This window comes from Ammospiza nelsoni, chromosome 1 (assembly GCF_027579445.1).
Source record: "Ammospiza nelsoni isolate bAmmNel1 chromosome 1, bAmmNel1.pri, whole genome shotgun sequence".
Classification (NCBI taxonomy): domain Eukaryota; kingdom Metazoa; phylum Chordata; class Aves; order Passeriformes; family Passerellidae; genus Ammospiza; species Ammospiza nelsoni.
This window is the reverse complement of record NC_080633.1, coordinates 139,672,001-139,699,081: the sequence shown is the minus strand read 5'-3', so window position 1 is coordinate 139,699,081 and position 27,081 is coordinate 139,672,001. Positions and strand designations below refer to the sequence as shown.

The window sequence follows — 27,081 nt, the reverse complement described above, 5'->3', positions numbered from 1 at the left end:
TCCAAAATAATGAAATTCCTGTGAATCACAGCTGAGCTTCACTGAGTATTGTTCAAACATCACACAAGGTTTAACTCAAGGGAATGTTTCAATCAATTTTGCAGATTGCCATGACATTTCTTAGCAAAACCCCAAGGTATATTACAGCAGTAGCTGTACAATTTGGTTTTCTTCAGAAAATATTCTAATCACATTCATAAGTGCTGTGTGACAGATTGTGTCTTCTCCAGGGAAGAATTTTAAAAGATATGTTCAGGTAGATTCCATCTCATTCTGCCTCACATTCGCCTTTTTTATAAGGGGAATATTTAAAATCTGAAATGAAGATAGGAAGACATAATGTGAAATGTCACTTCTCTGTGTTACAATCCAGACTTTTGGGGGACGAGTGAATTAACTGATCTCATAATAGATCTTTTAAAACATACCACTGACACTCCACACATTTCATTTCACCATATATTTAAATTGCATTCTAATCAGAGACAAAATGCAATAATTATTGCCAATAGGTGTTCCCTTTTCTCTTCATTATAGTGATTAATAGACATATTAACTATATTTAAGATAAATGTTCAATTCTCTAGCTAATACATTTTTTTTTTAAATGAAAGAAAATTATATCAAGTTTTAATAGACACTCAAGAATCAAAATGCTGGTCCACAAGAACACAAATGAAGAATTAATTCTAAAACTTAAGATACACTTGAAGAGTAATATTAAAACCACATATATTTATATTGCAATATTGTCATTTAAAACAGTATATACAAACACAGAAACTGTATTTCCTAGCAATTCAACATATACAGACATAAAATACACATAATAACTAAAACTATACATTTAATTACCAGTTTTTATGTAATAGCAGTATGAAGTTGTAACATAAAGATGTGTGTATAAGAAAGTACCTCACAGCATTCTGGAGTTACAAGTTATATACTTTTCTCTTGGCAGTCTGACATGAAACTACAAAACTTTATAGAAAAAAACTTCAAAATAGTTTAAAGTAAAAATCATCTCACTAGTTAGTAGCTAGTAGAAGATACTCCTTGGGTTTCTGAAGTTGAAATTACACTAGCCATGAAATAGAGCAGAAAATGAGATATCCAGAACAAAGTTTATTTCTCCCTCTCATTAAAATAACCCATTTATATGTATGGGATCAATTTTTCTAAATTGTAACCATGTAAGCCTTAGTCACTCAGTCTCCCCATAGACACTTCTTCTGAGGACTATATTATCCCACTGGACATTGCATGATGGATGGAGATGAACAGGTACCTTCAGAGGATAGTTCATTCCACCTGCTTTTTCAGGGTGCAATGACTCACATCCTAAAGATATATGCATTTTTCCATTAAATACAGAAGTGTCCTATTTGACTAGTTCACTGTGACATAGAACTTAACTGTTAGAAATTTAAATTAGGTAAGCCTGTGACATTATCATAAAAGGACAGCTGTCTTCCTCATGCAGTACAACAGGAAGAGCTTAAAGAATTAATAGCCTTTTGCCAACAAGTACAAAATATGAAGATTTCATACACTATTTCCTACTCAGAGCAAATATCCACTCCACAGTTTTTTCCAGCAGCTCTTTGAGCAGCATGAATCAAAATGTCCAAGTCAAATTTTGACATTGCATACATGCTTAATGTTTTTCCATAAATAATAACATTTCCATACAACAATATAAAAATTACAGAATGATAGGTCATTTAGTTTAGATAAGACCTCTAAGATCATTGAGTCTAGCCACTAATCCAGCACTGCCAAGTCCACCACTAAACAATGTCCTTAAGTGCCACATCAACATGTTTTTTAAATGGCTCCAGGGATGACAATTCCCTGGGCAGCCTCTTTCAATAACTGACAACACCTTCCATAAAGAAATTTTCTCCTAATGTCCATGGACATGCTCCAGCACCTCGATGCCTTTCTTGTACTGAAGGGCTGTGAGAGTGCATCCTAAATGGCCCTGATCTGCCTCACAATCGTCATGGAGAGAGACCAAAGAATAATTAAAACCCCTGTTTGCTGAACCGGTGAGGGGGAAAGTCACGTGCCTGAGGTCTGAAAGTATTGTTAGCTCACTGTTTCCACGGGTGTTGTTTGCTGTATGCTACACTGAGCTCACAGGGCACCCTGCCCTTTTTGCACAATAGCTCTTGGCCTGGCTGGTTTGAGCTTTGGGGTGGTCCCTCCTCCAAGAGAAGACCCCTCTCACCCATCCTTAGCCATTGTGACAGACAAGTAGAGATGTAAGAAGCCTCTTCATCAAGGGACCGAGACATGAAATCCCTATGTGAGAAGGCCCCCTCTCACCTTCTTCCAGAGACTGGGACTGAAACTCCCAACTCGGGGGAGGTGTGCAGGGGCTGGGGGGAAGGAAAGCTGCCCAAAGCAAGATGGATGTCCCAGGTGCAGGCCGTCAAAAACAAAAAACAATGGCTCTCACCTGCTGTCTAGCTTGGACTTTGTGTACACCCCTTTCAAACGCTATTCTTCCCCCTTGAAGACCTTTGTTTCGGTTGTGAAATTTATTCCCCCTTCCCCCAAAGAAAAAGAATGTAATTGGGGTCCAGATGAACTGTGCCTCTGAGATCTCCCCAGACATGACCTGGTGAGCTGGGCTCCGAAGGACTACGAAGACCATGTTTGGTAGCTATAAACCCACTCTTTTCCTTCCCTCTTTTCCCTTATTTCCTCCTTTTTCCCCAGTTCCTTCCCCAACACATTTCTGCTGTGGTTATTTCAATAAAGTTGCACTTGTTTGTTTATTACTGCAAATCCCCTGTGCTGTGTTGGTTTTTGCACCCTGAGATCACCCTATGAACCATCACGAAACCCGTTCGTAAGGATGGATCATGAAAAGGGCCCAGAACTGGACACAGGACCACCAGTGCTGAGTACAGAGATACAATCACCGCCCTGGTCCTGCTGGCCACACCACTTCTGATCCAGGCCAGGGTGTCATTGGGTTTCTTGGCCACCTGAGCTCATTGCTGGATCATGTTCAGCTGCTATCAACCAGCACCCTCAGATCTTTCTCCACTGAGCTGCTTTCCAGCTACTCTGCCCCGAGACTGTAACATTACATGACATTGAATCAAACAAGACTACGAGTCTATAAATATGTGTGGATACATGTTTCAGTGTATATGTGCTTATAAATATCCATATTTATACTATTATGTCTTCCCCTCTATACTTTATTTCTGCAAATTTGTTTTCCCAGGAGTCTCATTATATATGGTGGATTTTCTTAACAGGCTCATGTAAAATATTATAACATTGAGAATTTCAGCTTTTATTTTTCCCAACTATTAACTATTTCTCTAGCTGAGGTTTTAAGAAAAAAGGATGAATCACAAAAGAGCTGCTTCATTTTCTAAAAAGGAAAATAAAATTAAAGAAACCCCCAAAACTTCCCAAAACTTGCCACGCACTTTTCTTCATAATCCTCTTTTCATTTTAAGAGCAATTAAAGAGTTAATAAAATGTCTGTCAAGAATCCTGAAAAATGTGGCTTAATCTGACCTCATTTTTACTGTAGGATTCACATCATTTTCTGTCATGTATTACTACATGAAGCTAAACTCTTATCCATCTCTGCTACTTGCCTTCAGTTCTCAGATTATAAAGCTTGTGCTGGTATCCAATGACTTCTCAGACAGAGTGCAAGATAAATGACTACAGGTCTAACAGTTTCTTTACACCTTCTTTTAGTCTTTTTTCTTATCCAGAAGAACAAAAGATACACAGTCCCTTATATTCCCACAACTCCAGAAGCCATGTATGATACATAGAGGTAACAAAGGCAAATGTAATATGTGATGTAGCATCACTAAGTTCAGGAGGCTCTTTCATTGTGGATATTTAGAATCAAATTACACTGACACAAAGGCATCACTTGGTAATAAGAGAGACTACTCTTATTACTGGAAGAGCTGGAGCAATAATTTTGAGAGACACACTTTACCACTTTAATGCTTTAAGGAGTTTTAAATGGGACAACCAGTCAGAGTGATTTAATATCTAGAAGAGAAACTATCACACTACTTGTACAAAATAGAATAAGGGGATCACAGATGAGCACAGTTCTCTTTATCTGAAGTCTTATTTTTATGTTATCAATAACTCTTTCTTAGAGGAATAGATCATCACCGTACTTTGTCACATTTTTCATGCCCTCACAGAGAACACTGATGAAATTCAGAATCGAACTTGCCTTCCTTCTTCTTCCTTTCATTTCTTTTTCTGTACTCTTTCCACTGTTACAGTGTTTCCAGTGTTACAATATAATTCTCCTTTTTTTGTTCTTACCAGCTTACTCTATTTGTACTAAATTTCTCTTGTGACATCTATCTCTGTCTCCTTCCCCTAACATTAAATCTTATACTGCTCTAGCTTTTCCAAGAGTCACTCCCACATTTAATATAAAATACCAACAAAAACCTAAAAGTATGATCCATCTCATCAAGTACCAAAACCTTTCATTTGAAAGCAACTAGGACACATTTATTTAGGAAACTTTGTTACCTGGAAATACTAGCTTCCATTTGTGTCCTAAGCATTATTTAACCTCTCAGAGAAGAGCTAAAATTCCTGTTATATCTTTTTCCTGAAATCTGACTTCAAGTAATAACAACTTCTTCCTTAAAAGCCATTTTTCCTTCAGCTTCTGTAATCAGCCATTATATAATTCTTTCTCACTGATTTTTCATTCTGTGGGAAGTGTAAGGGCCTAGTCCAGTTCTGGAATTCTAGGAATTACTACAAGAAAATTAAACAAACCCAAAAATCAGCTATGCAAAACCTAGGTTAGCTTTGGTGCTAACCTAGGTCTCCTTCTAGAGCAGAAAATACTGAACTTACACATTAAAAAAAAAAAAAACCAAAAACAGAAAAAAAAAAAAAAACACCCAAAAAAAGTGGAAAAAGAGAAAAGGATTTTTTTTACCTTTTCCATGGGTAACATCCACAGTCCATGTGCAATTCAGTGAATTTGGATATAGATCAGGATAACCTGGGGATAAAATTGTTCCACTAGGTCCTCTAACATCTCCACCACATAAAGCTAGAAATAAAAAAAAAAATAACAATTACAATAATAATAATATAAATAACAGAAAACATAGAAAATGTGAGAGAACAAACCTAAAACTTCCTGCTTTTAAAATTATTTAAAAGTAATTACTCAAATGATTTAGCAATTTAAGATATGACTAAAGACCATTTTTATGCAGTAGAAAAAGAAATGAAATAAATTATTAATTAATTTTTGTTTAAGATGCATAAGAAAATCAAAATCAAGTAATTAGTTGTTTTTTTCAGGTTTCTGAAGCCTCTGTGAAAATTGTTAAGTTCAGCAGAGAGATGCAGGCAGATGATAGAGAGCCAAACAATATCACTTAAACAGAAGCCAAGGCTGGAGAGTCAAAATGGTGGATCATGGCTATTGAAAAATTATTTACTTAAAATATTTGCGCAGGGATGGTTGACCTCATTTCGTGAATACAATTATAATTATTGGTTATGTGTTTGTAGCTATGATGTTCGTGCTAATGAGAAATTCCAGTATACGAATAAGCATTTCTATAGTTTCATTAGCAACTTTGTAAAAGTAATCAGTAATTGAGCAATACAAAAATTAAATTACAGCTTTAATTAATGCAAAATACAAAAATTTAGTCATTACAACACTGGCAAAAATGTACAGCTCAATGATCTTCTGTTCCAGGGTTTTTGAAATACAACATTAATCAGGTAATTTTAGTAAGGACGAGTCTTGCATTTTAGAATTATCATATATCAATAACAGCTATTAAAATTCAGTACCAAGTCATTGCGTCAGAGTTCTCTGAATATAGATTATCTCAGAAGGCCATACATTATAAAACAAATTACTAGTTCTATTTTTTTTCCTCAAGGTTAAAAGCATCTATTCCTTTTATTTTCCTTACCCTAATTATATGCATTACCAAAATTATTTCGCAGAAATATTTTAGAATAAAAGCAATGAACTATTGTCACCAGTTTCAGGTCAAATAATCTAGACCATTCCAGCAGTTGATTGCAGTCTTTCCAAAGTAATTAACACAAATTCTTCTCTTATCTTTATAAGATGTTAAAGGTCTTCAAAGGCACTTTTGGAGAGATGCAAATGGCAGCTATTTGTCTGTAACTCCAGTTGATACAAATATCAAACCCTCCTCTTGCTCTATAAGCGGTCACTCAACTATTTCTTGCTCATGTCTGTGCTTCCCACCCTGCTGCCAGAGCGATGAGGGTGAGGGAAGGAGCCTGTCGAAGGTTGGAGGAGCAATGCCTCTTCCTGAGATGCTGCCCCACCTGCCCTAGCTGGTTTAACCTGCTCCTACCCCTCCCAAAACATCTGAGCACCTCCTAAGGCAGCACTCAGCAGTGTGACTCCTAAAGGAGGGACAAGTCTGGCCTTTCAGTATGTGCTCAAGCATTACATACTTCAGGAGCAAGATGCTGCGAGTAATTTGCTGCATCATGCTGTTTCTTCTCCTATGTCTTGATAGTTATGCTGCTTATGGCAATTTCTGCCACACTTTGATGGAGTAAATGATTGAAGTTACACTCATTATGCTTTTGCTGTTAATGTTATATATTTGAGAATGAATATATGGACATGTCATAATCTTCTGCTTGCAGATGTAAATTCATAACTGATTTGAGGACACAGAAGAAAGGGAATCAAGAGAATATCCAGAATGTACCTTCAATCTCACCTTGTACCTAAGCAGACATTTGTGTCAATGAAATACATGCATTTTCAGTAGCACTGTGAAATGTTTTCATAAAGATCAATTATTTTTCAAATTTTTCATAATGAGGCTATGGCACTGTATATCATCATTGTGTTCAGGGCACTAAAAGAAGTATACATTTAATAAGCCTTATTTTATAAATCAGAAATGGAATTTCATCCTATATACTAGGTTGAAGGCTGCCCTATCTTGCCTAGCTAAAATTTGTTTGGTCATTCTAACTAAATATATTTCTGTTTTAAACATGCTTACTTGTCGGCAATGCCTCATAGCTTTGTATGTGCTATTTCTCCTGCCAACTTTCTAGCCTTTGTTGGCCTAATTGTAAGATGCAAATTTGCAAATCCAGTACCACAGGCTGAAATAAGACATTCTAGGACCACATTTGCCCAATCTCTCCAATGTTGCCACAGGCAAATAACCTCCTTCCATATTAATTTTCCTCCTCACTTCTCTGATGAAGAGACAGTGAAGGCAAATACTGCCACTTTATAATCTGATCTTGCTATATTTAGACATTAGCAAAATACAGCCAAGGCTGTGACAGCATATTATTGGAGCTCCTGATGGTAACTATCTACTTCATCCATTAAATAATAAATACAGCCAGTTTTTATAATCATGGGCTACAGACCAAATAATATATTTTACAGAAGGTGTTTGGAAAACATTTCAGGAATGCAAATAGCGACAAAACATCTATGGCATGCCATCAGGCCTTCAGTGTAACTCTGTGAAGGCTAGCAGATGGCAGAAAAAGGCATCAAGGGAGCAGCCTTTTAGAAAATAAAGCCAAGCTGACAAATCTGAAACCCTACATGTGCAACTGGCCCTGAGAAGATGGCTAACAGCCCAAGCATGTAATATCACTACTAGTATCTGACTGTTTTTCAGAGTTCAAAGGAAAACAAGAGCACGTAAAAATAAGAACAGCAAAGGAAAAATACACATTATTTCCAAATTCTACCTTTCTACTTTATCTGATTATACCAAGATGGAATCTAGGAAGGAGTAAAAGTAGAATGAACAATTAAGGAAACAATTGAGGTACTACTTTTGATTTATAATGTGGAAAATGGAACATTATGTTAACACACCAATTAATTTTTTTTACACAATCAGAGAAGTTGAATCAAGACATGCTTGCATTACTGTTTTCCAAATAGTGAGAAGCAAAATAAAATTTTAAAAAATGTAATAAAACAACAACAATGAGAATAAAAGAACAAAAAAGTAAAGAGAACAAAATATAAAAGTGGTTTTATGAAATACAGAGTGGTATGTAGAAGTATACTCTGTGGTGATCAGAAGTGATGTAACAATCTAAGAAGCAAGTTTTGGATAACTATGAATGAGGATTCCAATTTAATAGTGGAGTTTGGTTCCGATGTTCTGCTGAAATAAATTCTTACAATATTGGGCTGAATACTTGCACTCTCTTTTGTTGCAACTGCATTCATTTTGCTCAGTAACATGATCAATCACACAAAAAAAAAAGTGACAACAAGTAAGCTTAGTTTAGAAAATGGCTCCAAATATACTTGGAAAATAATTTTTGGCCCAAATAATTTCAGAACCTTTAGTCAGGCTACTCATGTCTCAGTGGGAGACATGCAGGCCATGTTTCATCCCAAAAATACATTAATATTTGTAATAAAAACACTTGACTTTTGTCATTCATAGCAAAGTTCCACTTCAGACCATATTTCATGCTACTATAAAACTGTTATAGGAAATCAATCTTGCAATACTAGAAATAGCCTTATAATTTTCAGCCTAAATTTATTCATAGTCTATTTTTACCCATTTGATCTTCTGCTAAACTGTCATTATATTGAATTCCCTCTTGGGGTCTCACTTGGGAAGGCTAGCAAACCACGTAAGAATCTATGATTTCTGATCAGTAATGAGACAGGATTTTTTAAATCTACTTCAGTAGGATATGTTTTCCATCTCTACGACCCTGCATTAACAATTGCAAGTACTTAGCTGTCTTGCCACAGCATCTATGCCACAGAAACATATTTCTAGGACACTTCACATTAGATTATGACATGTTTTCTCATATTTGTTTCTTTGTGTTTTCCATTTTATTCTCACATGCCCTCTGTTCTGGTTTTAGCATGTTTATATTTTACTGTAGAAGTCAGTTTTTATATTCTCTTCCTGCATAGGGTCATCCTGCATAGCTAGCTTAACACTTATTCACAGAAAACTCTCGTAAATTTTGCTTTTTATAACCATCAGGAAAACTCAATAACCACTAATTATGTTTGCTGTCACCCGAGATCTACAAATACAATTTACAATCTATTTAAAACAAGTTTGTTTTCATGTGATACAAGTCATTCTCAGAGTTATGAAGAGCATAGTGATATGAAATGTCTAGAAATCTGGATATGAGAGGAAGGGGGTCTCCGTCAGAGAATGAAATATTATAGTTTATGACTGAAATATTATAGTTTATGATTTAAGCATTTTCATGAAGGACTTCTAAAACTGTATTACAAAAGCTGCAGAGAAGATCACCATACCCTGGATGGGGCTCTGAGAGGCCCTACAGCATTCACTGATGAAAACAAGTTGTAGTAACAACTCAGGGCCGGCTGGGGACATTGACAAAGCACAGGCCTGGTCCCTTCAGGGTGGAGGCCACAGCCCCAGGGCTATCAGCTGCCAGGCTCACAGACCCTCACAGCAGAGAGTGGGGCAGAGAGGCCTTGGGTGTGTGCTGGAAAGGCCTCGGGTCAGAGGCAGTGGCTCCACCCTCTGCTGTGCTGAGGAGCCCGGCTGAGGGGCCCTTCACCCGGGGAAAACTCATCCACAGCAGAGGGAGTTCACAGATTTCACAGAATTCATAGAAGAGACCTTAAAGATCATCGAGTCCAACCCATGCCCTAACACCTCTACTAAAACATGGCATGGCCCATCAAAGGGCACCCTAAAGGGTTCCCCAGACCCTGCACCAGAGTACCAGAGATGGTCCAACAGACCCTCAGTATTGGAAGGGACAGTGTCAAACTGGCCTCCTGCAAGGGAGGCACAGGGCATTCCCACCTGCCTAATGTGTGGATTAACCCATGGAATTCTGCACTCTTCAGTGTGGTGCAGTGTGTGGCAGCCACAGGGGACCCTGATCAACACGAAGACCACATGGAGGGGAGCAATGACACATGGCTGGGACCCTTGGGTGGGTGATATGCTTTCACATAACCCCTGTCCTTCCTTCCTTCCTTCCTTCCTTCCTTCCTTCCTTCCTTCCTTCCTTCCTTCCTTCCTTCCTTCCTTCCTTCCTTCCTTCCTTCCTTCCTTCCTTCCTTCCTTCCTTCCTTCCTTCCTTCCTTCCTTCCTTCCTTCCTTCCTTCCTTCCTTCCTTCCTTCCTTCCTTCCTTCCTTCCTTCCTTCCTTCCTTCCTTCCTTCCTTCCTTCCTTCCTTCCTTCCTTCCTTCCTTCCTTCCTTCCTTCCTTCCTTCCTTCCTTCCTTCCTTCCTTCCTTCCTTCCTTCCTTCCTTCCTTCCTTCCTTCCTTCCTTCCTTCCTTCCTTCCTTCCTTCCTTCCTTCCTTCCTTCCTTCCTTCCTTCCTTCCTTCCTTCCTTCCTTCCTTCCTTCCTTCCTTCCTTCCTTCCTTCCTTCCTTCCTTCCTTCCTTCCTTCCTTCCTTCCTTCCTTCCTTCCTTCCTTCCTTCCTTCCTTCCTTCCTTCCTTCCTTCCTTCCTTCCTTCCTTCCTTCCTTCCTTCCTTCCTTCCTTCCTTCCTTCCTTCCTTCCTTCCTTCCTTCCTTCCTTCCTTCCTTCCTTCCTTCCTTCCTTCCTTCCTTCCTTCCTTCCTTCCTTCCTTCCTTCCTTCCTTCCTTCCTTCCTTCCTTCCTTCCTTCCTTCCTTCCTTCCTTCCTCCCTCCCTCCCTCCCTCCCTCCCTCCCTCCCTCCCTCCCTCCCTCCCTCCCTCCCTCTCTCTCCTTTCTCTTTGCCTCTTTTACTATTAAATTAAACATATCCATTCTTTGGCACCAGCCTCTAACCTCATTTGATTTTAATCTAATTTTTGGGTATATTTTGAACCTTCAAACTTATTTCTGGTTTATACACAGAAACTCCACTTTCTTTGATCCTCTGGGTTTAAATTGGATCATAACAGTCCCCATATCCAAAAAGAACAGAAAATATGAAGAAAATGTATGAGATAGATAAATAGATAGATAGATAGATACAGATTCATATAAATGTATTTCTGATGCATTTCAACTGAGTGTTCATTAGTAATTTTAATTTAAAAAAATAAAATAAAAAGTGTTTTACTTTTTTAGCATGATTGATGATGGTGATATCTGTGAAATTAGCATTTTTCACATTTTCAAATGGTATCATCTATTATTTCCTTATTTAAAGATTTTTCAAGAGACTGGCCATAGGTCACCACCCGCAAGTCAAACACTAACATAAAATGATGTATCTCAATTTTCTCAGGAAAGATAAAATTCTCTTAAGAAGAAGAAAAGCTTCCAGAAAAAAAAAAAAATCAACAACCACAAACTTTTTTGCAGAAGTTATATTTGTTGTAAGTACACATAAGTGGAAACTATTTGGTTTTCAGAAGTGATGGAATGAGAAAACACACAATTATAATTGATTAGTAATAACAATTAGCTTTAGATTTGAACCATCGTCAAAGAAGACTAATAACATATGCTAGTTTAGAAAGGACTGCAGAGAAAAAAAAAGAAAAATCTATCTATATGGAAATATCTTTGTGTATATATAAGTCTAAATACAAATATATGTGTGCACAAACACACAGAGGCCTCATTACATTAATTTATTTAATTGACTCTAACTTCCATCTACACATGTAATTCTGAGATGATTTTAATTTATTGTGCAATTGGATAAGAAAAGTGGTATATAGAATAGACTAAAATTATTGAAACAGCGAATTAGAGCTTGAATCTAATATACTGTGCTTCACAGACCAAGTAATTCAGCATTTGTCTTCCCTAATCATAGAAAATGTAATGTATCTTAAAATGGGATGTAGTTAAGTAGGGGTAAATAAATAAAGATATGGACATCAAATTAACATACTCAGCTACAAGAAATAAACCTTGGACTTGAGTTATATTATGCAAGAGATTAATTTAATATAAACTAATGTAGCCTAGATTATTCACAATATAAACTTGCATTTTTACCTTCTCATTTAAATCTAAAATAGACCATACATGCTTTCCATTTTCAATTCTTGCTTCTATTCCACTATTTGAAGCAGGTTCTTTAATAGCTGTGTTTTAGTGGAAGTATTATTTTTATTTTAGAGATGTCAACAGAAGGGACATAATACCTCTGCATTATTCCTTGAATATGTTCCTCATGTACTGCATGAGTCATATTTGCTAATTCATTTGGTCATCTAGGGGTTTCTAATATAAATATTAAAGGTTTTCTTTTTTATCTTAATTGAATATTTTCATTCTATTTATTAATTTTCTTATATAAATTAAGATCAGGGAATGACAATATTTTTAATTCAAATTATGAATAAGAATTATCTATTAGCATTCAATTTAATGATGAAAGGAATAAACAGCACTTTACACTCCTAACTTTTACATTCATTTTCCTATATTTTTTGATGGGATGACTACAGTAATTCATATACTGGGTAGAGTATGAATTCTCACAAATGGTTCCTCACATGTATTCAAAGCTTAAAAGCAAAATTCTATCATAGTGTTCATAAAGAAAGGACATTATAAGATATAATTTCATCTTTTTAGTTAAGCACTGGGTGGTGATTACAGTTAAGAAATTCAAGGCATTCCAGATACATAGGTAAAAAATGGATCATATGTAGTTGGTATATGGGAATGGTAGAGATGCAATATAAACAGTGTTTTCTCAGAAAAAACTCGTAACCATTTTTTTAAACTGTTTTACCTCTTTGTTTATCTGGGCAACATCAAACACATAATGAAAAATTTAGTTTACACTCCTTCAAATGGAATTTCAGTCAACACCATGTTCTACTTTGAGGAGGAACTTGCTTTAAGAATTTTAAAATTTTTTGTCTTGTAGTCATTTCTCCAAACCACACCCACTCATGAGTTGCCATGACCTATCTGCACAATTACCACGGTCTGTCTCCACATCACTACACGATATAATTATACAAAAGGAGATGAAGTTATCAAAAGAGCAAACAAAAAAGAACTTGTCTCTTCAGAAACCATCAGAGTAACATTCTGAATGCACAGTGATAGTGACTGATGTGTTTGTTAGTGGTATGATTAACACAAACCCAAACTCATAATTTATGGAAAGAACAGCCCATTTAGCAAATGCTCTTTTTTGCCTGGGGTGCAAGGACTCTGGATTGTTTTAAAAAACATTCCACCAGAGAATAAATTCAGCAATGAAATGAAAATTACATCAACCATAAACTGACTATATTTAGTAGAATAAATGTACTCAATCCTACCTTTACAAGATATTTATTGAATGTAAAATCACCATTTAGCAATGTGCTCTGGAGAAAAAGAAACCTCATTTACCTAATGAATTGCATACTAGTTTGGCATCTTTAGGAAGAAATTGATCATAATATGTAAGTTTATTCCACAACAGAGAACAGTATTCATAGGGAGTGTGTTTATTTGTTTGTTTTACATGGTCAGCATCTAGTGCTTATCACCATTAAAAAACACATCCTAGTTTTGTGCTCTATTCAGAAAAATATCATCCCCTTGACTGCAAATTGTGGGAACTCTGCAATTCTTCATTGCAAGAACCTGACTGAGATGTGGAATCTTTCAGAAAACGGACTTGGAGAACTACAGAGGACCATTTTCAGCAAAGTGATTATTCACATCCCTTCCTATTACCACAGATTTTGAGTATTATCATAATCTGACACCTTCACCTTCCTGAACATCCTAAAATCCCAAAGCATTTCCTAATCAAACAATCTGCAGGCCAAAGAAGTCCCAGCCATTTTCTAAATAAAGTAATGCAGCAGGAATGAGTAGTCTTCCATATGGCAAATCACACATGATTCAATGAGCTTCTGTGTCAGTCTTCATTCAAATCTTTCTTTCAAAATTATTGTCCTGGGACACTAAGAACTGTATTAGAAAAAATACAGTATCATGTACATTCTGTAGCTCATAAAAGCTCAGGGGACTTTCTCCGGTAAAATACTAGAAATTAAATGGTTATATTACTCCTGAAAATATTTTTAACATCAAAAACATGCACCATGCTGCAAAGAGGGAAACTGTTTTAAGAAGTAAATATCTCAAATAATGTGACTGAATGAACATTACAATCCACTTTCTTAATAGTACATCTAAACGATATGACCCCAACTGGGAAAGCATTAAATGAACAATTCCAATTACAAGAGATGACTGAAAATGTTGGATAATTTTTCAGATTTAATGATATAGCGGAGACCACTTATGTCTGGTTTAATAATCATCAGATATAATGTGGTCCTGATAAATTTCCACAGTGACGGAAGGGTGTGAAGTTCTGTTAATAAGCCATAAACAGAGGGATCATCATGAAACAGGAGAAAATGAAGTTTCTGAGTCAGGTGCAAATGAACTTAATTTCATGGGTTTTACGTCAGCAATCTCTGTCCATAGATGGATACCCAAACACAAATGTTTTTAAGCTGTAATAAGTGCTTTACAACCAGATATACACTAAGTTTGCAATCAGTTAGCTCACAGTTACATAAATTCAGATAGATAAACCTTCAGTAATCTGCAGGATTAAATAACTATATATCATTCTCTGTTTCATATGTCTTATCACAGAGATATATGGCATTTATTTCCTCTAATTACTCTTTCACTTTCCTAAAAATACAGGTTTTACGGGCTCTGGCATTTAAATAATTTTGACTAATAACAGTCTGGCAAAACTTGTAAAACTCAAAGTACTCTGTATTAAATCTGTTCATCCTTACCATCACAAGTTGGGAGTGGGTGACTCCACCAGTGATTTTTTTCACATAGTAAAGGCTCCTCATGACTGAGCCTATAACCTGGATCACAACTAAATGAGACAGTGGAACCTATAGAGAAGTCATGTCCATAACGCCGTCCATGCACTGGTATGCCAGGATCCAAGCAAGAGTAAGTATTAACAGTTACACCTAGATTAAAAAAAAAAAAAAAAAAAAAAAAAAAAAAAAGAAAAAAAAAGGAAAAGAAAATAATTAAACAAAGGACCTATAGATTTTTTTAAATTAATTTAAGTAATTGGTTGTGATGGTTGTGTGGTGAAGGCTTCATTATCTCACAATTACAGTGAATTATCTTTCCACTATTCTTCTCAGTGTTACCACTAAAAGATACTATAGATCACAGTTTGAATCCTGCCATTGTTGCAGAGAAAAATAAGAAAAATATCCCATAATTTACAGGATATTATTTTGTTCCTGTCTTAGTAACATTAAATGATTTTGTACCTGATGCTGATATTAAAAAGCTTTGATGATCACTCAAAATTTAGATTTTCAGCCTTTATTTTTTCCTGGAGAAAATTTGCTAGCATAGGTGAAATTGGTTACATTTCTTCTGATATTTATATTTTAAATATTTACATAGATCAATTATTTACATAAATCATACTCATACCTAATGTTATTTGATATATGAGACATTGAGAAGATAAAGAATAGCAGAAAAGATTAAAGAGAAGTTGACTTGTTAAGGGATTTCAATGTGTGCTAAAAAATTAAGCCTTTTAGGTTATTTCCCAGTGAGAAGTTAATATACAAAGCTTATATAAAGAAGTCCAGTATAAAACAGTAATGAAAAAACCTCAACCCTCTTCAGATAGTACTGAAATTAGTAAATTACTAGAAGTATTCAGTGCAAAAATTTTTAATGCATGTTATTCCTTTTATTCCTACATAGAAGTCATAAAAAGTCTTTCATTACAAAGAAATTCATTGTGGAAAGATATAATTAGCATAAAAGTTATGAACATATAAAAGATATAAAAAGCTTTCAATACATTATTTGAAGGGAGAAGAACTGATGAATAGGAGACCACTGATCATTATTATTCGTGTTTCCAAAAAGGAAAGCAGAATTGGATTGTACTGGATAATGCAAGATAAGAAACCAGTAAGAATTAAGCAAAAATGAAATGAATACTAGACTTCTGTCTATAAACAGAGGCTATTAAACAGAAAAGAAAGTACTGAAAATTGTTTATTTTGTGTACCAGGGGTAAGAATATACATTTTCCATGCTCTCTGATAGTATAAATTTAGCCTTTTACTCCACTGGTGTAGAGAACTGTGGGGTGTGGATCACTTTTACAAAAAAGAGGATTTTATAATGAAATCCAAGAATTTATTTATAAAGAAATTTCAGATTTCTTTTCCAAGTTTATTTAATTGAAACTGTTTATTATTTGTAATAAGTGCAGATTTTCTTTTTTTGCTGTTCACATTCCCAAAGTATAATTTCTACCATTTAACATTATTCAGTCTTTCTAGGAATTTAGTGTCTTGGTGGGCAATCTTAATCTAGCGCTCCTAATGTGTTAGGATAGCCTTCTTTCAAACTTCTGAATGGATGAAAACTAACAAAATCATCACTTTTTCATAATGCAGAAGAATTTACAGGTAAACATTTGTGGGTGAATGCTAGGTAATAATTTTGGTATAATATGAATTTTTTTTTTCCAATAAAGAGCCTGAATTTAGCATTCACTGGACTTCAAATCAATCTAAATTTTATCTGGCAAAATCTTCCCTATGCATGTTAGTTTTAGTACCCTTATAGCGGCCAGGAATAGTGAAAATTGCAAAAAATAATGTTAAAAATTAAGAACATCTGGAAATTTTTGGTAATAACTCCAAGTAGAAGTACAAGCAATGTGCCAATAACATTTACAAAGCAATTAAGATAGCAATTACAGTAAAATATTATTTCTCATATAAGTAGGAATTATTACAACAGAAGTTATATTTAGAAAGACAAAATGTAAATTGAATTATAATATTTCAACATAGGCATTTTAATAATTATTGAAGTATGAAATCTTACAGACACTTTCTGTGACATAGTTTATATGACTAAAATAAGGACAAAGAGTATTTTTATGTCAGAAAAAAAAATCATATAAGCAAGTTTTTAGAATCCAAAAAATCCATAATCAACCAATTTCATTTCTTGATTTGTCATTATGAAAACTGCATTTTCCCCTATGTTCAGTTAAAGCTGCAGATACATTAACCAGAACACTAATTCAGTTTTTTTCTTAGTTTTTCATAATCTTCCTGATCTCATGCCATTTTACACTCACAAAAATTCATCGCATAAAATTTAAGAATATTAGGACATAAAAGCAGCCTCCAGAAGAAAGGCATTTACTTCTTATTCTCATCTTTTGATTCTTAACGCACAGAGCAGTACATCAGTGACATTAAACATAAATAAAAGTAGTGGTCATCTCTTTTGCACTTAAACATTACTAAATCTTTCTCAGATTGGGAAATAACAGGAAATTAGCCAATATGAAGCCTGTACATGACTAGGGTAAGCATCGAGGGGGAGGGGAGATCAAATAATACATCATAGAGGTACTTACTTTCATAGTGAATTTTGAATCCATTGTTAGAACGACTGTTATCAGTTGTAAAGAGAAGATACATGAAATTGCTACTGCTAAACAGAAACTGTGGGACCTGTGTACCATTGTAAGAACCCAGAAGTGGAGATAATAGGTTTGGTCCATCATGAACTTCCAAAACATCGTAATTCAGTTCAGTCTGGAATCTGGAATTGTGGAAAAACACAGAGGCACAAAATTTAAGAGACAGTTAAAGCAAATTCAATAAACACATATTTTTTAAACTATGCACCTTTCATGAAATATTTTTTCTCCACATATCTATTTTTTCAATACCATTGCAATAATATTAATTATCTTATATAATTTATGCAATAATAAAATTTCAAGTTAGTTCCTTCGAAAGATGAGAAATAAATTTAAACTCCTTGAGCTGGTTTGTATGGCAGGAAACAAAAGCTAAAACCAGTTTGTTAATAAATATTAACAATTAAAAATCCATATGCTATTTTATAACATTATTTTTCCTTTTGAATAATTGATTAAATTATATAGAGGGCATATTGATGCATTTGGCAAAAATATCAAAGTACTTTGTATCATCAAGGGCCCATACTCTTGAGTTCCTACTTTACAATCATCTCTAAGCAGGAATAGAATTATTTGACTCTTGACTCCAGTGGCTTTCTGCCAGCTGAGACTCAGTCCAAAGTAGTGACAGAAGTTATTTGAAGAAAAACCCACAAATAAAATCCTTTTTAGAAAGCACTAAATACAGTATGTGTGCTCTCCCTGTCAAGGAAAGCTGAGTGTGATAGTGCTGCTAGATATCTCCTTGCTTGTCTTCTTTTAGATGGTATCAGCAATTCTAAACACCTGTTTGGTGTTTTGACAGTGGCTTATCTCTTTCTTGCTATGACAGACTTTAAATCAATCATAATGCTTTATAAAGGACTCTGATGGATTACTGAAAAACCTTTCCAGAATTAAAAAGCAACAATTAACAGCAGGATCTTACAATGATCTTTAGATAGTCTTAATTCTTGCTTTGATTTACTCAGACACCTAATTTAGCTAGGTGAAATCCGTTCAAAGAACTGTGTGAGTAAAGTCAGTGTACTGAGGAACTCAATATTTCAGTATTTATGTCCCATGAGTGAGAGCCTAAAGATCTAAAGGAGTCTGGCAAAAGACAAGAAGACAAATTAAACCCACAAAACATGTATTTTCTTTTATTGATGTTCTGCTCCCACTAAATAATGTATAAAAGAGCCTGGAACTAAAGTGATAAGGAGTTACAGAAATGAAGTGGGATAATCCTAGAAGCAGGAAAACTGAAAATTTTGGGTTTGGTTAGGTCCCCCAGTAACTTGCAATGACATCCTGCTGAAAAGCTACTAGGCAATAACTTGTTCTTTCCAATATTTTCTTTTTTTTTTTTGTCTTTTTTCCAGCAATCCATATAACACAGGAGAAATCTTGGAAACAGATAATTTAGTCTTGCTCAACTTTCTTAGCACCTATATCAAAAGCATACTTGAGACAGAAGGTGTTAAAAGCCATGGATCTGATAAATGTAACGCAACTAAAGTCAAGTTGAAATTAAGTTGAATCTCCAAAGACATAAAGGAAATTCTCTCAAAACTACTTAGACTATATCCCCACAAATATCAGACAAAATATGAAAATGAAAAAAATAAAAAATGACCCATAAAAAAATGTAAGAACTATTTTTAAGTGAGATAAACTGGAACAAATTTGAAGAAGGCATTATGTTCAATGCTTTTGCTTGGTCATTTAGCTCAAAGACTGAAAAACATTCATTTATAAATCTCATGCTTATATCAGTTTTTCCTTCAATATCTTTTCCCTTGATGCTCAACATATCTGCTATATTTACATACTTTTTTTTCCCCTCAATGTAACAAAAGAGTAGGGGCTTTTAGGAAACTGGATAAGAAATACCCTAGGCTCATGCGAGACCCTTCCAATGTTCTTTCCTACTTAGTTGATCATTACTGTTAAATTACCCTGAATGTCTTAATTGCTATGTCACGTCTAATCTTGTGAAGGGCTCACAAGAAGACAGGAGTGAAAAAAGTTTTAAAACAGGAGATCCCATATACACTTTTTTAGGAGGCCTTATTTGAATAGACAAAGGTGCCTGAATATTTATAACACACATCTTTGTTTCTAAGAGACATCCTTATCAACTCATTGCAGTGTCAGGATTTCCTGCTCCACAGTAAATACTCAATACACAAACGTGACTAGTACCCCAATCAGTACTTTGCTATCAGCATCTCTCACATTTAAATACTCATAATTAGGCTTCATGATAAACACTTCATTACAATCAAGAATGGCATTGCCATTCCTCGCTTCTGCCATTTCAATTGAGCCTAAAAAGATTCTGATTTAAACCAAAATATCAACAGATCATCTATCTTAGATAATTCCTTGTAGAACAGGAATAAACATTTTAAAAAATACATGCACAATCATATAAAAATATGTGAAAAAGTTTTATTTTTTGCATGCCAAAAGCACAAAATTAATAGTGATTTTTATTTGATTTGTCTTTAGATCTTCTTTTCTCATGTCTATCTCCTTGGCACAGGAATGGTTTAGCATACAGTTATGGAATGCAGTACCTCACTCCTACCCAATGTGGTAAAAGAGAAGACATAGGAAGGTAGGAAGATTAAAAGGAAACTACTCTGCGAGTAAGAAACTTAGAAAATCCAAAAATTATTTAAAAGGTATAGATATGTACAATAAATATTTATCACTGACCAAGAAATTCAAATTCTTTCAAACATCCACATATATTGTGGAAATTTTGGTATTTGCACCAATAAAGGCTACCAATAAAGAGTATGTGTGGTTGTCAGGACAAAGTTAAAAGGTAAAGAAATAGGAAAAATATGAGTTGTTTTTTTTTTTTAATCATATAGGAAAGTAGTTTGGCTATAGTTTTAAAACTGTGATTTCAACAAAATATCCTTTTCTCTTAAGAAAGTGCAGCTGAAAATTTGCAAGCAGAAGCAGCAGAACAAGGGTAGCCAAGACAAGAATGAGCCTTTTAAAAGCCTATGCATAAATTACTCAGAAGGCAAATTTAAACTATGTGGAAAATACTAATGTCTAAGTAAATAACATAACAGCAGTTAACAAAATGTTTTCTTTCATTACACTATAAAGTTTTATTCCACCATTTAATTTATGAAAAACTTTTGCTTTGCATCCAGACACATAGCTATATATATCTAAGTGCATCTGTGTGAACATACATAGATGTATTTTTAAGTGTACCTCTGCACAGAGATGCATAGGAGTGCACGTTTGTCTGCAAGTGGGGCCTCTCTGGATTGCTGCATCTGAGCAATATGCGTACCAGACCAATTCTGACAAGTGACAAGAGCATCAAAAATGAGCAGCAATGGGAAAAAAAGTACCATAAAGAGGATAGAAGCTTTCTCTGTGATCCAAAGAAACCACATCTTGTTCTTTTTTGATCTTTCTTACAAGAGTAATAGAGGTTGCGCAATTTTTTGACAAGGCGTTAATGTATTACAAACAAAAACTGTATGCAAGAGAGGGTCAGATTTAGTGAAATTCAGGTGTGAAGAAAGAAAATGCAACGGGCAAATATAAAGGCAAATGCTTTTTACTTTGAAATGACATTCCACATGAAATATGTAGTTTAAATGAATTACTGAATTAAAAATCACCTATTTGAAATTATAATTTTCTTTTCAAAAACTTAACAGAAGTTTCAGCAGGAGGGAGTTATTCAATTTTTTATTGTAGTCTAATTGGCAAAAATTTGGTAAATCATAATTTTAAGTGATTTTGGAAGATTAGTTTTCATGTTATAGTAAGGATAGAAAATAAGTAAAGTGTACTTATTACATGTCCTTTGATTGTTTATATTTTCCCATGTATATTTTATTATAGAGTAAGCTATAGTAAGAAAAAAAAAGGTTTGAAAAATCTTATCACAGTGACAAATTTTAAGAGAATACGAAATTCATCCCTTGCTAAAAAAGCCTTTCCTTTTATATTATATTAACATGAAGAAATACCTTCTTTTAAGTCAAGTGTGAGCAGGCCTAGTCAAAACATGCTGTATAAATATAAACTGAAAAGTACTTGTATGATATTTGTACACTATAATTTTGATCATCAATGGCACTTTTTTACTGGGTTTTCATCTAAATTTTTTAATATCTACAATTAAAAAATATCCAAAACATAAGAAGAATATCATTCTTTATTGCATTTTTTGTCTTGTTTTCTGATAAAGAGTTCAAATTAAATGTCAACATCTTTCTACCATGAGAAATGTGAGGTGCTTCAGCACATTTCAGTCTTTTGAATAAGGAAGGGACTTTAGTAACAGACATTAGTCTAGGAAGGTGGAATGCTGCAGTAATTAGAGGACACTGGAACTCCATCCTGAGAGCACACAATCCTTTCACAATAGTTCAGCTATTGTGATAATTAAATATTCAGAGTAGGGGAAATTATGACTGTATTTAATTTAATTTTCACAGCTGATTCAAATTTTCAGAGTTGACAATTATGTGATTTTGAAAGAAAAAAAAATAACATAGCAATTATAATTCATCATAGCAATATAGTCAAAAGCAAATGAAACATGCTAATATTTAAAACAGGCATTTTTTATTGGGCTAGACAGGTTTAAATATGGGTAAGAGGGTAGAAATTTCAAAAGCTTTTCAGCACATCAAAGTAGAAATTACACTCAAGATAATATCTGTGCTCTGAAGAAGTTTCCAAAAGTCCTATGTGACAATAAAATTGCTTGTTTTTAGATAATGCAAATTAATGTTATGATAAAGCTAATAACTCCTGTTTCCTGGTAAAAACTGGAAAACAAGAAGTAAGAAAAACTTTAGCCAAGACCTTTCGAATGTAATTTTGATAGAGTGTCCAGGTTCAGCTTCTATCACCCACTCACAATTCAAGGAATCTTTATAATACCCTGGCCAGCCTGGAGAGAGGATTACTCCACTTGGAGATGAAAAATGCCCACCACATGGAGCTAAAAATGAAACAAAGAGAAAGGTAAATAGTACAGATTTATTAAGTGCAATATTTACCAATTTCAATATAGGACAATTAGAATGAACAAATATTTAAAATCTAGTTGCAGGAAGATGCAATTTCTTCAAAACTGACAGGCTCTGGGGTGTTCAGAATTAGATGGAGATAACCGAATTAAGGCCTTAAATAGATGAAATAAATTGCTCAATAATTCTGAAAAAGGTTTTTTTCCTTTCGTATAATACATTTTCTGCATTAAAGAACGTAAAGAAAACACAGTCTCTACAAAATATCATTATTTTTGCTTTTAATTGTGAGCAGAGAGTCTTGAAAAACTTGCTGAAGTTTCAGCTGAATTTAAAGCTAGAAATCAGTGAACTGTTACTTTAAATTTGACATCATGGAATCTGTTGTTATACCACATGTTTTGCTTGGCATGTTAGCAGTTCAAATTCCTCATTCATGAAAAAGACATACCTACCATTCTTCTTACCATACTTACCATTAGTTGATATTTTTTAATTGAAAAATATATATAAATATTGCAATATATACTTCTGCAAGCAGTACTCATGTAGAGGGGAAAGATCACTGGCTTCAGCCTTCTCAAGGGTTTGCCTTATCCATCCCAGGACACCACTGACCTTCTCTGCATCAAGGACACAAGTCTAACTTGGTGTCCATGAGGACACCCGGGGCCTTTGCCATTTAGACAGAGAGCAGAAGCACGTTACTTTGTAGGAAGAGAAGGCTGCACCATAGAGTTTCATAACACCATGGTTTCAGTGGCCTTTATGAATGCATGGCTACTCAGAAAAAAAAAAAAAAATCCCAAAAAACCCCAAAAGTCTATGTCACAGTGTCACAGCTAACGATGCATATCACTGTATATCACAAAGAAGCTGGAAAGCTATTACAGGTACCGTTGACAAGCTAGAGTCTCTACTAAAAATAGTGTAAAATACACAACATTTTCTGACAAAATCATGGCTATTTATTCCATTTCTGTTTGTGGTTTTTCACCTAGCAGAGCCTGCAAAAAGTTTTGGTTGCTCATTTTGACAAAGTAGAACAGTACATATCATTGCCTATATTATTCTGAACTTCTTCATTACAGAAAAATATATTAATTTTGTTCTCTTTGACAAAGCTTCAAGTTGAAGACCATGAATTATTACACATTTGTCTGATCTTCATTTTTGTCAGGAGAATACCAAGGCCCTATATTTAAATGTCAATTTGTTTTAAACAGGTTTGTTTTGGTTTCTTTTATTTCATATTTTTTAAGGACATAATGCTCCATCTTTCCATCCTGTGTAGGGAAAAGAAAAGGTTTCTAAAGTTACAGAGTTCAGAATTCAGTATGTTGCAAACAATAAATATGCAGATGCATGCCTCTTTTTTTACTCAGTGATGGATTTAACGTGGGCGTTTCTCACCTTTTATCTTAGAGTTGTTTTTTCATACTACCCTCAGTAAACAGTATCAGTCAAACATAAGTTATTTAAACCCATATTTACCTCAACAATCAGAAGGTTAACTCTAGAACATTCATAATCTCTATATTTTATTGTATATAAGCACTTTGAAATATTCATTGTACATATAGAGCCTACAAACAACAAAATATATTGACAAAATAGGAATCAGATGGCCTTACACTCCAGTACACTCCATATTTACAATAGTGTTACTAAACTTGTACAAAGTTCCATATTCTCACCAAATTTTCATTACACAAATTGCATTTAGAATATGGAAAAAGCTCCAAACCTCTATTACAAAAATATTCCTATGAATAGTGCAATAAAAGTAAGGCACACTGTAAGACTGCCTAAATTTGGAATGATTTCTCGATTTTATTTAGCAGTGTTTTGCTGCCAGTTTTCCTTAAAGAAAATGTTTCTTATCTGTCCTCTGATTGTGGCTCTTGCAAATAAATATCAAATGGGTTTTTTTGTTTGACTTTCACCATTACATGCTGATTTCCTAAACCCAGGAGAACTTTCCTTCAGAATAGCTGAGCTACTGAGCTTATCTTAAAAAGCCTTGTTTTTTAGAAAATAAAACTCTCGAGTCATCGTGCCAAAGGATTTTTTCCCTAACCTTTTTCACACTGATTTTAATCCCCTCTTCATTCCTACAGTCTTGTTTGATGGTTGTCTGACAGGTTCATACACAGTGTTCATGTGTTCAAAATGAAACTCTAGAAATATAACACAACTAGAGATGGTCATCAAGCAGAATCTCTTTATCAAACAGGCCTATGTCAAATAGTAAAGAACAATTTCAATCTGATCTAAGAATTCTCACAAAGTCATTTGTATTTATTTCTTTGTATAGCAAGGTGCATGGGTTGAAACAGGAAATTTTCCTACATGAGCAAGAAAAAAGCCTGTAGGGTAACAGGCTATTCACAGAAACACTAAACATCTTGTAGACTCATAGTTTTAGAAATGTTTTTTTGAAGAGCTTATCACTACTGCTATAGAATGGATATTAAGCCCTAAAAGAGTTACACAGAAAGACCAAGGTTAGAGCTTCAGCATGGGTACAACAGCACAATATTAGAACAGATTATGGGAAATTCCTCCACATAACCCTCACATAGGAAAGATGAAAGGCATGAAGACAGGAATCCCAAACTCAAATTCAACAGGGAGCAGCAAAATCAGGATCTCTTCACTAAAAAAAGAAGCCAAGAACCAGGGATGCTCACTTGGGCACATGCACACACACACACGTACACACTCACACACGGAGTTAGTGTCTTCACAGACATATCCAATTCCACCTGAGAAAGGTGAACAGGACTGGTTTTGTTACAGGAAAGGGGTTTGGTGACAGCAAAGTGGTTGTCTGAGCTGAAACAGAATCCTGGGCTGTGGGCAGGGCTGGGAGGAAGTCCCAGCAGAGGCTAGCCAGGATTGCCCTGAAAAATTAGAATGTTGAGCCTGTTAATCTGCAGCAGATTAATAAATAGCTCCTTCTTGTATACTGTAATTTCTGACAATTCTCAACTGTAAGGAAAACTGCACAGCAGTCACCTCCTAGCCAGTATATGGAGCTTATGCCTTTGAATTGATATATATGACAATGAAATTATCAGGTATATGTAGAGTTTATATCAAACAGCTTATATCAAACATTTCTCTGTTTTACAGACAGATGTGTACACAGTAAATAAAACTTCTGAACACCCCAACAGACCAAATTAAATTGTCAATTTAAAAATATTTTAATTTGCCTTTCAATTTTATTATAAATTTTAAAATATATCTAATTCTACAGCTCATAAAAAACATCTAATTCAAATATACCTGTGTCTCAAACTTTAGGATTCCAAAATATTTTCCACTCAGTCTCAGACCACCTGGGAATCATATTATCATTGTGCATGGACTGACATTTAAAAATATTCCCAGTAATTTAAGATTTAAATGTAACATTGAAAATGCAACCTTATCCTTTATTAGCAACGTTGTACAGATCCATGCACCTTATAATAAAGAAAAGGTATTATGAGTTATCCCGTCCAGTGAAACTGACACACCTTATATTATATCTGTGAAGCAATAATCATTCATCACAGAAAGTAAACATGGATGCAAAGCATATTGCAAGCAGTTGCACTAATGTATTAAAATTGTTTAAATTTTGTCAGGAAGGCAGTTACACAGTGAAAATAAGAACTAAACTGTTGTTTAAAGTAAAAGCTAAGAAACCAAAGATTATATTATAACTGTCTTTTGTTGTTTTGTTTTGTTTTGTTTTGTTTTGTTTAATTATTACAAACAGCTGAATTAATTTTTCCCCTTTAGGTACAAAGTTCCTAGAATATAGACAAGTAATGAAGCAAAGATTGTATTTTAGTGTCAGTTAGTATAAACAAGTCAAAGGAAATATGTATAACAGTGTGATTTTAGGTTGCTATGTATGGAAGTATGTAATTTCTATAAAAAAGAGAAATCAATTGCTAAGAGAGTCTTCCACAGCCTAGAGTCACTGCAACAGATAGGTAAAACATCTTAAACAGTTTTAAATACCATAGCCAGCAGAGATCAACATCTTCATTCCAATCTAATACTATATCAGCTATAACAGAAGCTTTGTGCTATTCATTTGCAAAAATCTCAACTGCATTTGGTGGCAGTTTGCAATGCATTACATCAAGTTCTCCTGATTTAGAAAGAAATATCATACATACCTCCACACTTAGGAATAGGTCCACTCCACATTACTTTTCCATCCACTAGCATACAAGTAATTGTTTCAGTTCCTTGTGTTTTAATAAATCCTTCTTCACATATAACTGAAATTGAGCTCCCCAGCTGAAAGTTATCCCCAAAACGCCGAGCATTGATTGGCACTCCAGGATCTGGGCACTCATTATGTCCAAATGCTTTTTAAGAGGAAAAAAGAAAAGTGGTAGAGGACATAGAACTATTACAAGGGAGATGACATTTTGAAGATTTTCATCGCTAGTAAAAACAAACAATTTATATTAGGAAACTGAGGGGATAAATAAGAGTCAAGAATTTTCTCAAGAACAATTATTTATGCAAAACAGCATAAATAATTGCTTAAAATATGAAGTTATAACATCATGGATCT

At 34.5% G+C, this 27,081-nt stretch overlaps 1 protein-coding gene across 3 annotated transcripts in view; it reads right to left on the bottom strand.

Moving 5' to 3' along the window:
• The window catches only part of CSMD3 (CUB and Sushi multiple domains 3), a 581,587-nt gene that overhangs the window by 223,900 nt on the left and 330,606 nt on the right, over positions 1-27,081 (bottom strand). For all 3 annotated transcript variants that reach the window (XM_059467476.1, XM_059467484.1, XM_059467493.1), the window contains 5 exons: positions 26,675-26,869; positions 22,327-22,465; positions 17,413-17,600; positions 14,771-14,959; positions 4,970-5,086 (listed from right to left, as the gene is read on the bottom strand). In XM_059467476.1, the coding sequence (XP_059323459.1) occupies positions 4,970-5,086; positions 14,771-14,959; positions 17,413-17,600; positions 22,327-22,465; positions 26,675-26,869 (828 nt within the window). The remainder of the gene's footprint in view (positions 1-4,969; positions 5,087-14,770; positions 14,960-17,412; positions 17,601-22,326; positions 22,466-26,674; positions 26,870-27,081) is intronic.